Consider the following 14,427-nt stretch of genomic DNA (forward strand, 5'->3'; position numbering starts at 1 on the left):
GGGGCAACGGACTTGTCGATGCTGCGTTTGCTGTCAAGCTCTGGAAGCTCTGAGACCTTGGTCTGGTGCCATCATGTGAAAATCCGGTTGTCAATATCTCTGCGATTGAGATCGGTATCCCTGTGGTTTGTAATTGTTAAGCCTTATCAAGAGCACCTGGTGAGCATGATCAGCTGGAAAGCCTCTGGATTTTGGAACTGAGGAGTATTCAATTTCCAGCTCCGAAATGGTCAGGTCAATACCAAGCAAGAACTCTGGAACTGAGGGTTTATTCTTGCATAATCTATGGCATCAGAAATCCTCCATTGACTGGTAAGCAAGCACCCGTGATCCATCTACTCTTTGGCTCACAGAAAAAGGCAATGGCATGTGCTATCTCTGCCGGCTCAGCCATTCTCGAGCCCATTGGCGTCGCGTCAAGCATGGGTTGTATCTTTGCCAGAAAACTTTTCCCCGCGTGATTGAAGCCGGTGGTATTTGTAGGTCCCGGCTCAACGGCATTGACCGTGCAGCCGTACTGTCTCCCAAACTCAAGTGCCCAGCACCTAGTGAACGATTCAACCATGGATTTGGTCCCGTTGTATATGGTGGAACCAACATAGCCCTGTCGAGCACCAACGCTACTCACGTTGACGATGCGACTTTCCTGTGCTAGATGGGGAAGGACAGCTTGCGTGAGCAGCAGCATGCCGCGAGCATTGAGATTCACCTGCGAATCCCATTGCTCCAGTTTGACCTCAGTCAGCGGCTTCATGATGGCAATGCCTGCATTATTGATCAGGATGTCGATCTGTCTCTTGGTTTGCCGGATCGTCTCGTCGACGAGCCGTTGCGGTCCATCAAGCGTCGAAAGGTCTGATTCGATAGCTAGGCACTGGTCGGCGGCAGACCCGTTGCCTTGCTTAATTTGCCGCACAACTTCCTGTGCATCCTCCTTCTGCTCCGGCCACGGATAATTGACAATGACCAGGGCACCTCTGTATGCATACACGGTCAGTAGTTGACCGGCGAATGGGACGATCCGGACTCACCGCGAAGCCAGCTCGACACAAGCTGCAGCGCCAATGCCTCTCGCACTCCCGCTCACAATGGCTACCTTACCTTTCAAAGTCTGATCCTGCGCCATGGCATCCAATGTCAGCTATCCCGGGAGTTTGACGAAGGAGAACTCTGAGAAGCTCCAGACGCGCAAGACATGATGTACAGCCGTTACGAGCACGGCGTTCCTGCTGTATGCTGGGGGCTTTCGCGACGTCCTGGGGCAGTGTGGCTCGTCACTGCTGCGGCGAGACGCTTCGGAGCTCCGGAAACCACCCCGAGCTCCGAAACTCTCCACCCCCGCTCTCATCCGGCAGAACCGATACTGCAGAATGCCGTGCGTATGCAAGTGGTTTTCTTATTCCTTTGCCAATCACAAGACACTATCGCCGTCCAGTCTCATTCTTGCCCCGCCTGGGGAACGCGGGGCGAGCCCAATGGCGCCGCGTGAACACCAACGCCGCGCCCGGGATTTCCCCACAAACTGAGGTTGCCGAGAAAAGGAGCTGCTTGCCGAAGCTCACTGTACTTTGCCAGGCACTCGTCTTTTTGCCTTCATTGTGATGAGACCATGTGCGCGTCAGAGGATGCCAGTCGGAGGCAGGCAAGGTACAAATGCCCAACTTGCCAGCGCCCGTTTGATCGCAAAGACACGCTCTCTCGGCATATGCAGATTCATGAGCGACGCATCCCGCCCAAAACTCGAAGGAAAGCTTGCTCATCATGTTGCCAGTCCAAGACTCGCTGTGATGGAGTTCGGCCCGAGTGCAGCTCATGCGCCCGTCGTGGTGTGGCGTGCATCTATGAGGGGGGACGCAGTTCCGCGCGGATGCACGATCATGAAGACGATCACGCAGGCTCTGCGGCTCCAAAACAACGGGCTCATAAAGTCGCGGAATCGACCTCGGGCTCGAGCCCTCAGGACGGCAATCAGCAGTACCACCACGCCACGCGAGAAAATGTGTCTCTGTTAGGTGCTACCAGCCAGCAGCTTTCGGGGAATGATACAAGCAATGTTTTCCTTTCCCCTCTCGGTGTCCAGGAGAATAGCCACACCCAGGGCCAGTTGGATGTACTGCCTGGTTTCCCTGATCAAGATACTGGTGTCTACGACCAAGCTGTGCTATATGCGACATTCGATGACATGGACTTCAATTCGAACCTAGATTGGTTCATGGACCAGACTAGCGTTGATCACTGCTTCATGGGAGCTGATACGGCTACTCTCCCGATTCAGTTCGTTCAGGAGGCCCCGCAGATCCAATTTTCACCCAGTGGTCAGGTGTCTACGTCCAATGTTGCCCAATCCGAATTTCCTATGCACGCTGTGCAAGTGGGAAATCATCATAGAGATCGCGGTGATGACTCTCTTGGAGGAATCATCAGTCCCGAGCCTCAGGAAAATGCGCATTCGGTCGGACCCTGGCCATCAGAGACGCCTGCCCCGCCCCAACATCATATAATCCTTCCAGCTCTTGGGTCTGAAGGTTCGAAGCCGCAAAGGTTTCCAAAATTCTTTGCTTTGCCTAGCATAACAGACAAGACTCGGAACGCCTTGTGTAAATGTCTATCTCTGCCACTGGAATATAATCCGTTCCAGTCGTTGAGCCTGGATGCCTTTCCTTCGCAGGAAAAACTCGACCACTGCGTGGACTTGTATTTCAGGCACTTTCACCCCACGGTACCAGTTATTCACCAACCCACATTCGATCCTGGTAAAGATCTAATCGTCACGTTGGCGATCATCAGCATTGGGTCATGCTACACGAACCTGGAGAATGCCAGAAACTTTGCCGTCTGCCTGTCCGAGCTGCTGGGAAGGTTGCTAAGCTATATGGTCCAACAGGACCGCCGGTTTGTCCGGACACCATCATACCTCGTGGCCCAGGTTCTTCAAGGCACTCATGGCTACTGTAGCGGTAGCGAGCGACTATTCGAACTGAGTGAATCGTCCCGGGGCACCCTTGTTCACAACGCCAAATGTATGGGGTTGTTTCGATATGAGTCAAAAGACCCCGACCTTGCGACACTCTTACCAGAACATGCTTGGCACGCATGGATCGATGCGGAGCGGTTACGCCGACTTGGATGGGCCGTGTACAAGTATGATGGATCTGTAGCCTATCTACACAATGTTCGTCCTTATTTGAGTGTAGGCGACATCAACTTACCACTTCCTGCCTCCGAAGAGTATTGGACTGCGGAATCCGCTCCATCTTGGGCAGCACTGCATCCCTGGTCTCGAGATAATGTTGAACGAAGCCTCCAGCTGCGGACAGTCATACGAATGCTGTTCGATGGCACGCCAAAAGCCGCATCCAAGATTTCGGATGAGGAGCATGCTTTCATCGTTGTATTAACGCTTGTCAGGATGCTGTGGTCGCTCAAAGAAATCAAATCGTCTCCTATACACGATCTGGTGACTCCCCCCATCTACGAAAATGGCGGCCAGACTTTACTGAGGGCTGTGCAGTCAATGGCTGTGCCTTTGGACGCGCTAGCCAAAACACATACTGGTGCCGAGATGTCTCAATTTGTCCACCGCATGCATCTCGTTCACGCGGCACATCTGTACGGCTCTGGAGACCTGATGAATTGGCTATATCCATATCTGCGTCACGGACCTGAAGCAGAGAACGCAACCCGGCGTATGAAGCAATGGGCACTCGAGAGTCCACAGAGAACAAGAGATGTAGCATACCACTGCGCCCAGATTATTGGGTTGCTTCGATATTACCCTTACAACTTGCCACTGGAACCATTCATGCTTTTCCATGCCGGTGTTGTGCTTTCATGCGTGGCATCACTGCTGCCAGTCCATAATGAGGACAGCCAAAACCCCAGCTTACAGCTTGAAGCACTTGACTGGAGCGAAGGCGATGTTCACGACAGGCAGATGGCATGGGTGACGAGTGGCATCAATGCTTGTCCGAGTCTCATCGGTGTACCCATCCTTTGTTGTTCTGCAGGGCGACGTGCAGTACTGGAACAGACGGCTGCTTTACTGAAACGATGCAAATCCTGGGGCATGGCCCGTAATCTGACTAAAGTTGTACTGTCTCTCCAATCACGCGGCGACGAGCCGAAAAACCAAAATGCCAACGGCTCAATGCCAGAATTCTCCGGCTCCGACATGTATCCGGGCGCTGGGTGAATCAAGAGCCTGTCTTGCGGATCTAACATACCAGCCGCGGGTCGTCCCACGGGACTACCAGGCCATTGAGTACTTTCGGTACACCGCCAAGGGCTAACTTTACAAAGGATCCAGCTGGCTCTTCTGGACGCAGCAACTTGCCTTCAGCGTGTAACGAAGCGAGCCACTTGTACTGGTCGGGAGGAAGGTTTGACTTCTCTAGTCACGCCGTGAGCAAGTCCCAGGGCTGCAAGCACTAAAGACTTACCGTTATCCCTGACATGCCTCTGCATACCCGAGTCCACAATTCCTGGTGTGATGCATAGAAACGATACTTGGTTCTCTTCGACAGTCAGACAGGACGCGAGGCAGTTCACGCTGGCCTTAGAACAGGCATATGGTATCCAGGCTGGAAATGGCCGTGCTGCGACTCCTGAGGAAGTGAAAAGGACCTGGCCTCTGCTTTTGCGGAGGTGCGGTAAAGCTAGCTGGATCTGCACACATACTCAGCGAAGCACAGTGGAAGATGGGGACAACAGCGTACCGCATGTACCAAGGCAATGAAGTTGACGTCAATCAGCCGTTTCCATTCCTCCACATTAATCTCGGCCGTGGGACCAACGGGACGCAGCACCGCCGCATTCAGAATGAGAGAATCCAACTTGCCTCGTGTCCTGATCACAGTGTCTATCGCCTTCTTGTTGACCAGTCGATCCGATACATCACCTGAAACAGCAACAAGCTTTCCTGGTCGAGAACTCGCAAGTACTTGGAGCTCGTCGATGGCGAGGTCTACAGCGACCACAAGGGACACTGTTTGAGCTTCAAGGAGACCCTTTACAATGCTTAAACCTATACCTGCCCCAGCCCCGGTAATCATGCTGAGAGAGTTCTCGTAAGATGATATTGCTTAAAGTGCGAGAGTCCAACACTCACACGACTTTGCCGTCCCGATGGGCTTTCTCCGACGACATTGTAGATCTTATACGATTTGCCTGCGTATCACCAATTTAGATCACCCCCGAGGTGGTTAGAAACTAGTGTAGAATACCCCTGAAGAATAAGGCAACTGTGTTTTGTGTTGTGCATGTATCACAACAATCACTCTTTTTGTTCTACGAACAGCCCCGAAGTAAATACAGAAGTATCAAAGAATATTAGCAAAACTATGGTCGTACAAATCAGCTTCCAAGATAATTGCCTCGGCAGGACCTCTCGGAGTGCGCGGTGGTGGTTCGGAGTACACTTCGGAATGCGATGTTTTCCGAGAAGCCATCAAGCTTGCGAGTTGAATGCCGGACAGATTCACGCAGTCCTACAACAGGACCGCCTGGACAAAGCCCTGCCGCAATCAGCATCTATGAAACACGTTTCCAACTCTGCCAGGACATTACGTTGAGTCTTTCTCAGTATTCACCATGGCATCAACAGGACGACGGCCACAACAACAGGCGCATTATCCGACTCCGGGGGTGCCGCTGATCCCAGAGAGTTTCGCTCCGCCCTCTCAGACTACGGCTACACAAGGCTATGTCTTGAATCATACGGCGCTGCAAGTATCGTCGGCTTCGGCGTCGCTTGACTTCTATGTTGGCTTCCTTGGCATGAGCCTCATGTTCGCAACCAACACCGGGCTCTTCTCTGCCTACTACCTAGGCTACCCGCAAGAAACCGATACATGCCCCTCTGATATGACTCGCACATCGGGCTTGCGGTCGGGGTTACTGGAACTCATTGTCGCCCACGAGCAAGATACCAGACAACCACAGCACCAGGGTGCCACTGTAGATATCGCCAATGTTGCAGATCCAGAGACGTATGGTGGACAGGCCATCGAGAAGAAGTGCAGGACAACGCCCAGAGCGCTGCATCCTCGACTTGGCTTCGCACATATCGGGATCCGCGTTCCTGATGTACAAGCAACTTTGCAGCGGGCCGAGCAGCACGGCTGGCAGGTGCGAAAACGTCTTCACGACATAGAGCCAAGATATATGCCGCTCCCCAGCTGGCCCAGCCGGGATGAAACCAACAGTGAGGTGCGTGATCAGATACTGAAAGAGTCGTGGCAAGGAGGGTTTGAGTACATGTTTGCCCAAATTGGCTTCATCGAGGATCCTGATGGGTAAGTTTGAAAGATCACAACATAATGATTATTACGGACCTACTGGGAATGACGCTAACAAAATCCAACAGGAACTGTGTAGAGGTCCTTCCGCATGAAATGAAGAGGAAACCGTGAATCAAGTCTCTACTCGAGGCAAGTTGGCGTAGTGCACCGGGAAAAGCAAGTTACTTTGATCTACACCGAGATACAGGTTATTACAGCTGCCTTATACTAGTGGCAAGTCTTTTGTTGACATGAGAGATCTAGAACTGTCCAGCAGCAGTAACTCTGAGCCTACTACTGTAGCGAAAAGAGCTGAAGGTGACGCCCAGTTGTGAAACTTATTAGGGAAACCATCCTCCACACTCCCCAATCCCAGACACATGGCTCCACTACAAGCGAAGGGTCTGTGTTGATGGACAGAAAGCGTACGAAGGCATCGAGGGGTCTTCTCCAGGCTTGTAGCGTCACACAGCCGGTCTAGACTCATAGCCCGCAAGCCACTCCGCACATGCTGCATGTACTTGGTCTACCTACCGGAGGAATCATGCCCTTGTGAGTGCCAGCAGCTAGAACGGAGAGTGTATTTTAATGATCTTTGGAATTTTTGCTACATTGGTGCTTGTCTCCCTTACACGTCCAGCTCACGGTGTTCTCGTACAGAACGCCTTCCAAGCCGTTCAGCTTCATTGGGAGCCTCGTGGGTTGCCCGATCGCCAGATTCTGGCTACATCTCGACCTGTCTGAGCCTTAGTAGAGCACACTCAATGTGCTGTCTTGGATCGACCCATGACACCTTCTCGCTCCATCCTCACCGCCGTGTGGTTGGTCAAATACTTGGAAGGATCGGTAATGAAACTGGCGGCGATGATGGCAAGAATACCAAACGGAATCGAGGCGTAAAAGACCCGCTTGAAAGCAAAAGCATAGGCTTCCTTGAATGCTGTAGCAGCCATGGCTTGTATTTCCGGAGTGATTCCCGGCACCAGGTCGAATGCATGAGGTATACCGAGTGCATTTTCCATTGTTGCTGGAATGAGAACGCTCAGAGTGTCTGCTGGCATAGAGTTGGCCTCCACAATCTCAGCAAGTCGCTTGGGAATCTGTTCTTTGACGAGGCCGTTGAGGATTGTGTTGAAGACAGCGTTGCCAACGCTACCTCCAGCACTGCGGAAGGTTCCAATCAGTCCGGATGCCAAGCCAAGATGGCGAAGAGGGATGTTGAGTCCGGCAATAACGTAACAGAGAAGCGTGATCAAAGCGAATGCTCCCTGTCCAAAGAACTGCATGGCAGACCATCCGGCTCTGTTACCAGGCACAACGCCGGCGTATGCTGCGGTGAACGCCGTTTGGACGCACAACATTGCGATGACCTGCAACTTCAGATGCCCGACCTTGCCCATTATAATGGTGGCAACTCCACCAAAAATGAATTGAGAAATGCCGTTGGGCAGTGCGATTATACCGATTTGCTCGGGATCGGCCGTAAACATGTAGAGTGACCCCTGGGGAAGCAAGCCGGCAAAAGAGTAGAAAACAACGCCTGCAATGAATGTTAGCCTGGCACATCTAATACGAGTTGGGACCATACCAGCCACAAATACCACCACAAGGAGCACGGTGAAACCGCGAACCTCGCGGAATAAATCGAGTGGAAAGAATGGTTGCTTTGGTACCGTGAAATCGTAAACAAAGCATGCGACGAGCGTACATGCACCTACAACAATTGGTCCAATTGTCGAGGCAGAGCGCCATGGGTGATCTGGTGTACCTGCCCAAGTGAGACCAATGAGCATGATTGTGAGACCGGCTGTGTATAAGAGGATGCCGACATAGTCGATAGCTTTGATTTCCTCCCATCGCGACTTGTCATAGTCGTATTGTGGGCGTGAAGGTGGAAAGTAGAACATAATTGTGCCAATGGTGCTTAGAACCCCGAAAATTATGCCGATGTAGTAGCACCATCGCCACCCAGCAGCCGTCTGGGACTGCAGGGAGTTCGCAATCAAGACTCCAGCAATGGCCCAGGGAACTGTCATGGCGACCTCAGTGAGCCCTATCAGTCCCCTCCATTTGTTAGGCACTAGCTCTTGAATGCCAGCATAAGACACGAAAACAATTCCGCAGCCAAAGCCGATGATCGTGGATCCTGCACTGACTGTCAAGGTAGTCTGGGCTGTACACGCAACGATCTATGGATTGTCAGACATTCTCTTAGAAGGAATACTACCCTTGATGACTCACAGATCCAAGAATGGAAATCACTTCTCCCAACACGATCGTCCATCGTCGCCCGAAGATGTCGGACAGGGCGCCGGCTACGGAGAAACTGATCGACGAGGCAATTGACCAGCCTCCAACGATCCATGAGATATTGGCAGTGTCACCGAGCTCAACGCCGATCGGAACCAAGATACCGGTCACCAGAACGAAGCCACAGGAGATGGGGCAGACGTATGAGAAGGAAAGGGACTGTGATGACATGTTAGATTCAATATCGCATCAAAATGATGTAGCATACAATCACAGCCAGTAGCGTGGTCCACGTCAATCTCTCTGCGTGCGCAGGGTTGTCTTCTAGTGCTGCGCGGTGAGGGTCATCAAGGTCCAAGGGGACATGTCGCTTCTCGCTATATGGTTGCTCGGGATCGACAGCAACCTCGATCTCCCGCGCGGTGGGCTTCCCCGTAAGAGTTGAGGCCATGTCGACTATTGTCCGGATAGCACCTCACGATCAGAGTACCGCGACCAAGGCAGCAGCAGGACCTGCTAAAGTACTTGAGCCTGGAATCAACCCAGGGTTCTCCGCAAAAGCTAAAATGCGCCACGTCGTGGAGATGTGGGGAGGCCCGGGGCTATTTTGTTCGTTTGCTGAAAGAAGCACTGGTAAGACACCGTCGATAAAGCTTTGCCACGGCGATTCAATTATGCCCTAGAACCGATTTTGACCGTTATGAATAAGCGCTAGTCTGAGCTGGCTGTTTCCGTTGCCTGTTCAGTCCAAAGTCATGGGGCACTTCTTTTTCCGTGTCCAATTGAGCATAATGGTTCATACTGAACCCACACTGGAGGTGCTCTTCTGTTTCGACAAGTCAGCATCGTAAGCTTACCACATATGCCGACACTACTGAATATACCTTTGAAACGATTCCATCGTCGTGTAGAGACCACAATCGATCTTGCCAACCTAGCCACTACCAATACTACCCATGCCATGTCAATCGCCTCTACTCCTTCTACAAGGGAAGACAATTCTACTGAAGCCGAGAGCCTCGGAAAAGCTTCGCAGAACGGCCTGGCCAGAATATGGGGGCTGTATTTTCGAATGCCAGCCGACTGCCCCACGCATGCTTCGGCACGTGGGGCCCCTTACAATTGACCTTGGGCAAGGTCTAGATCTTTGGACCCTGTCTTCGTCACGGAGTTGCGCCACACGAGTTGCCCTGTGCGAGTGTCTGGCTAAAGCCCACTTCGTAATATTCGCTTGCATGCTTTCATCGTCAGGCTCGAAATACAGGCTAGACAACAGACCAGAGTCCATCTCCACCGAATCGCTACTGCATCACGCGTCACATGTTCTCGGTACTTGATAATCCATCTTGTGGCTTTGGACAGTTGCTCCCTCCAACCATGTCCCCATGGGAGGTCAACTAACTGTTCAACTGAGACTTTTCAAATGCAATGTAAAGCTGACGACAGTACATAGTGACCTCTGAGTTGGGTCCGCCAACGATACGTCTGACTTCCCGTGTCCGCGGCTAGATCTTGGACACAGAACTCTTATTGTGGTCGAGACTCGCTGGGGTACTAAAGCCCAACAAAGAAGCCAACACGAGCGATTCGATCCCGGTCCGGAGGGTCGGTTGTACTGAAGGTGCAAAGCCAGATGAGTGGTTCATCGGTACGGGCGGAAGGATCGCATCCGAACGGCCTTCAAGATCAAAGCGGCTCGGATCCGAGCATCCAAGGTGCCAGAAGACGTAAGGTTGCCCTTGTGAGAGATTCGGAAAGTCTTCAGCAATAGTTGATATGACTATCTCGGGGTTCAACATCTCCTCAAAGTGCTTGCTGAAGCCGGTCTTTAGGAGACCGGTGAGCCCGGAGTCGTTGACTGTCAATGGAAAAGAGCGGGTGGTTGTGAAAGAGGGCGGCCAGGGTGAGTTGCTGGCTTGGCATTCAGCCTCGATTATTCGACGTATTGAACTTCGTAGTCTGTCGCGTGTCTCACGCTTGACAAATCGTATATCAACACCAATCTCGATGTCATCTGGAATTATATTTTCCGCAACGCCGGCACTCAGTGGAACCGTGGTCAGAACCGCTGTATCACCAGGGACAAGCTCTCTGCTGACGACTTGCTGTAAACGCACTGCGCAATTGGCAGCCAAAAGACCAGCATCAATGGCGCGATGTGGTTGCGATGCATGGCCTCCTCTTCCGTAGACTCTGCACCTCATACTCTCAGCTCCAGCCATGATTGGGCCGCTCCGGAGACCAATTACTCCAGCAGGTAGGTTCGCGACTACATGCTGTCCAAAGAGATAATCCGGCTTGGGAACTTTGCTCCAGAGTCCATCCTCTACCATAGCTTGGGCGCCAGTTCCACGCTCCTCCGCCGGTTGAAACAGCACAATCAGGGTTCCAGACCAATGGTTTTGAGCTCGGGATACAAGGACTTCGGTGGCACCGAGCAGAGACGTGATATGCATGTCATGACCGCAAGCATGCATAACTGGTCTCTCAACTCCTTGGAAGCTCGAAGTAGCCGTGCTCTGATAGGGAAGTCCAGTGGTCTCCCGAACGGGAAGTGCATCAGTATCTGCTCTCAAAAGCACTGTCGGTCCGTCTCCATTTCTGAAGACTCCGACAATGCTATACCCGCCTATCCCGCTGTGAATCTCCAGGTTGCTCCATGCTGCAAGCTTCGCACGGATTAGCTTGCAGGTCTCTGATTCGGCATTGGACAGCTCCGGATTCGTATGCAAATGCTTGTATAGCTCTTCGTACCTGGTCAGGTCCTTGAGCATACAGCTAGCAACGATGTCAGAAGTTGCGTCCATCGCGCACGTTCATTGGGAATTGAAGAGGAAAACATGGTAACCCAGTCCCAAATGTCATATTTGTTCGATTGTGAAGGAACGAGGCTTTACGTAATTTATCTTTAGGCACTTCTCGCTGGAAGCCTGGAAGCCGCTGGCCGTGGGCATTCCTGTGGGTCAAAGACTGCCTATTCGGGCAAGGTCTGCAAGCATTCTGGTAGTGTGGTTTCCTGTTTCGGCAGACACATTCATTCGGTGGATAATGTCTGCGTCACCGATGAGAAACGCACATCACGCCTGCTCTTACCACACTGTACCCTTGGTCTGCCTTCCATACTCTTCTTCCAGCTTTTTGACGTTGACATTTCTCCAGATGTAGATCGAAAGCAAACAAAACGGTGTGAAGCAGGCGCCAGCAATAACCATGTACCTCTGGACGGCCCCGTAAGCGTCCACGATTGCTTCGCGCTCAGGTGAGCCCCACTCGTAGCTGAGCTGTGTTGGTAGGGACGCAAAAATGCTCGCTGCCAGATCCTTGCTTTCGTCAGGCAACCGGTTGTAGAGCTGATCTGGCAGCACGTTATTCCAGATCGCACCTGCGATAGCAATGCCGATGGATGAGCCAATTGATCCGAAAAGACCCTGAATAGCGAGCACGGCTGCAATCTCTTGATGGGTTACAGGTACCATGATAGACAACTGAACGCAGGTCGAGAAGATGCCGCTGCCAAGGCCTACCAGGATCTGTGTAAATGCAACCAATCCAATGTTCGTGTTGGGTGTACGGAAAGGAATAAGCAGTGCTGTCCCAATGACAAGGATGGGTACACCGGAGTACGCAGTGTACTTGAAGTCGCCAGTTGCTCGTATAATCCTGTAAACACATGTTAGTATCGTACTGTATACCATGAAGAACACTCTCACCAGGCGATGAAAGGGCTGAAGACGGCCGAAGTCAGGGACAAGGCATTGAGAACATATCCCGCGTTGCTGATGCTTAGCTGATGAACGACTTGGAGGTATGAGCTCATGTAGGAGTTCCAACAGCTGACAAAGCTTAGTATTCGCAATAGAAAATCATTAAGGGGGGGACTTACAATATCGAGACAAAGAGAATGCAATACAAGAAGCAAGAACCCAGTATCGTGGGATTCAGGAGATATTCCCACTTCAAGAAAGGAACTGGTGATACATATCGCTCCCAAGCACAAAATGTCGGCATAAGAATGATCCCCAGCACCAGCATGGCAATGATGTATCCGGTTCTCCAGCCTTGTGGAGCATATGATGCTAAGCTGAATGGTAGTAGAAACAGCGCAAAGGCGGCCGTAATCAGAATGATCCCGGTGACTTTGAATGTTAGCCTGAGCTGTAGCAGGTACATGAACACTTACTGTCCATCTGGATGTATATATGTTTGATCGATTGCCACCAGTTACGACCAGAGTCGTATCGAATCAGATCTCCAGTCTTGACAGCCTTTCGTTGAGACCACAACATGATCACAATGACTGGAAGGCATATACCGGCGAGTACAAACGAGAATGCGCCAAATGCCCAGCGAAAGTTGCTGTTGTTGTAGAACAGCTCCGCCACCCTTGGACCGGCGAACGTCGTCGCAATCAGAGGTGTGGTATTGACTGTCAGAACTATCATGCGGTTCTTGAGCGTAGTCATATCAGAAAGCATTACGTCGATGACATACAGTAAGCCAAGATGACCAGTCCAGTAGAGGGTATGGGCTGCAATGTAGGTTTGAATGTCCTGAGCAGTTGCTTTGATGATGCAACCAAGAATAGATATTCCTAGCATGAAGATGAATCCCTCGACACGACCAGATAGATCGATGATTTTGGCTAACGTCAATTTGGCAGTACCGGCTAGAATTGTAGGCACGATGCTGACAGCTGCAAGCAGGCCATGTCGACCAAAGGCTGATGTGATGTATGGGTTCAAGGATGACTGGACTGAGACAAGGAGCTGGTCGACGAAAGATACGATGTATAGTCTGCTAGTAGTAAGCCGCTGAACTTTTCAAGAGGCATAATGAGCAGTCTCACAGCGCAAACATGAGCCACAACGTCCGCTTTCCCCATACTGTTGTGATTGCTCGAGCCTGCCGGACACCACGTTGGAAGTCTTCCTCTGACGGATCATTTTTGCGTTCTGAAGGAGTATCCGAGCCCTGATTCTTTTCAGACATATCCAGCCCCGTAGCATGGATCTTTGATTGTGTGCGTGTCGCTTGATCAGTAAGGACTTCTGCCATAGTGCAAAAGTGTGCTATTGCTCGGTCCAAAAGCTGTACAGACAAGGACCTGACCGACAAAGTTAAGTTATACTTGGAATTCTGAGCTATAAAACAACATGAGCATCGTCTCTCATCGCACTGAGACACTTGGCGAGAGCGACTTCGGTCGCGAGTGGGGATGGCGGTCCATTTGGATCCCTGGAAGCTGCTCCCAGGACGGTAAAATCTGGCGAAGAGGGTGCTCAAGTCGCGCGTTCGAACAGGTCTGCCAAGGCTGTCCGGTGCTTGTGGTGCTGCAGATCACAGCGCCTGGCGCCTTGTCGAGGCTCGATACGCTCTAGCAAACGATCCGGATATTTCCGTGTGATCTTATCAGATGAAAATTTTCCCTGCTCTGGAGCATGCGCCCCCAGCTCGCTTTCTTTCGGAGCGGCAATGGCTGATACCAGCCTGGACTACTCCGTAATCTCTCTCCGAACGCACGTGTGGGGATCATGGTGCAATTTTTGACAACTGACCCTTGCAGGGAGTTTCTTGGCTCATTCTTTCAAAGTAACCAGGATTGCTCAAGTCCGCCAATGTTGGTCAAGCCTGCAGACGGAACACCGGTCCAATGGAGCTGTGACTCATGACACTTGTCGCGTGCCATGAATGTTGAGTACTTGTGGCATCGAGACTTTTGTCCTAGGAGCTTCAGCAGCGGTTAACAGCGCTCGCCTCTCCTTACCTGGAAAGACGCGACGCTTGATCAAGCACGTTGCAAATCCTGCAAAGACACTTTTTATACGGACTTGTTGACAGACAAGTCCTGTCAGTAGAGCGAGACACTATTGAGCCACAACCTGTCCTCTGCGCTTTGCCC

General features: G+C 51.7%; 7 protein-coding genes across 7 annotated transcripts; 2 read left to right on the forward strand and 5 right to left on the reverse strand.

Moving 5' to 3' along the window:
• Window positions 1-283: 283 nt before the first annotated feature.
• Window positions 284-1,126, reverse strand: HMPREF1541_08468 (uncharacterized protein; the record flags this gene model as incomplete). Its single annotated transcript, XM_008722787.1, has 2 exons — window positions 284-977; window positions 1,032-1,126. The coding sequence occupies 2 exons, from the start codon at window positions 1,124-1,126 to the stop codon at window positions 284-286; spliced, it is 789 nt and encodes a 262-aa protein (XP_008721009.1).
• A 741-nt stretch (window positions 1,127-1,867) lies between these two features.
• HMPREF1541_08469 (uncharacterized protein) lies at window positions 1,868-4,192 on the forward strand (the record flags this gene model as incomplete). The annotated part of the gene is made up of 1 exon (XM_008722788.1): window positions 1,868-4,192. One exon carries the CDS (start codon window positions 1,868-1,870, stop codon window positions 4,190-4,192), a length of 2,325 nt encoding a protein of 774 aa, XP_008721010.1.
• A 22-nt stretch (window positions 4,193-4,214) lies between these two features.
• HMPREF1541_08470 (uncharacterized protein) lies at window positions 4,215-5,051 on the reverse strand (the record flags this gene model as incomplete). Its single annotated transcript, XM_008722789.1, has 3 exons — window positions 4,215-4,390; window positions 4,440-4,665; window positions 4,716-5,051. 3 exons carry the CDS (start codon window positions 5,049-5,051, stop codon window positions 4,215-4,217), a joined length of 738 nt encoding a protein of 245 aa, XP_008721011.1.
• A 538-nt stretch (window positions 5,052-5,589) lies between these two features.
• HMPREF1541_08471 (uncharacterized protein) lies at window positions 5,590-6,297 on the forward strand (the record flags this gene model as incomplete). Its single annotated transcript, XM_008722790.1, has 1 exon — window positions 5,590-6,297. The coding sequence occupies one exon, from the start codon at window positions 5,590-5,592 to the stop codon at window positions 6,295-6,297; it is 708 nt and encodes a 235-aa protein (XP_008721012.1).
• A 742-nt stretch (window positions 6,298-7,039) lies between these two features.
• Window positions 7,040-8,979, reverse strand: HMPREF1541_08472 (uncharacterized protein; the record flags this gene model as incomplete). The annotated part of the gene is made up of 4 exons (XM_008722791.1): window positions 7,040-7,818; window positions 7,867-8,467; window positions 8,520-8,747; window positions 8,797-8,979. 4 exons carry the CDS (start codon window positions 8,977-8,979, stop codon window positions 7,040-7,042), a joined length of 1,791 nt encoding a protein of 596 aa, XP_008721013.1.
• A 1,054-nt stretch (window positions 8,980-10,033) lies between these two features.
• HMPREF1541_08473 (uncharacterized protein) lies at window positions 10,034-11,335 on the reverse strand (the record flags this gene model as incomplete). Its single annotated transcript, XM_008722792.1, has 1 exon — window positions 10,034-11,335. One exon carries the CDS (start codon window positions 11,333-11,335, stop codon window positions 10,034-10,036), a length of 1,302 nt encoding a protein of 433 aa, XP_008721014.1.
• Window positions 11,336-11,617: 282 nt separating this feature from the next.
• On the reverse strand, window positions 11,618-13,583 carry HMPREF1541_08474 (uncharacterized protein; the record flags this gene model as incomplete). The annotated part of the gene is made up of 5 exons (XM_008722793.1): window positions 11,618-12,188; window positions 12,239-12,361; window positions 12,412-12,664; window positions 12,709-13,322; window positions 13,375-13,583. 5 exons carry the CDS (start codon window positions 13,581-13,583, stop codon window positions 11,618-11,620), a joined length of 1,770 nt encoding a protein of 589 aa, XP_008721015.1.
• Between the last annotated feature and the right edge of the window lie 844 nt (window positions 13,584-14,427).

Source organism: Cyphellophora europaea, assembly GCF_000365145.1.
Source record: "Cyphellophora europaea CBS 101466 unplaced genomic scaffold supercont1.9, whole genome shotgun sequence".
Classification (NCBI taxonomy): Eukaryota; Fungi; Ascomycota; class Eurotiomycetes; order Chaetothyriales; family Cyphellophoraceae; genus Cyphellophora; species Cyphellophora europaea.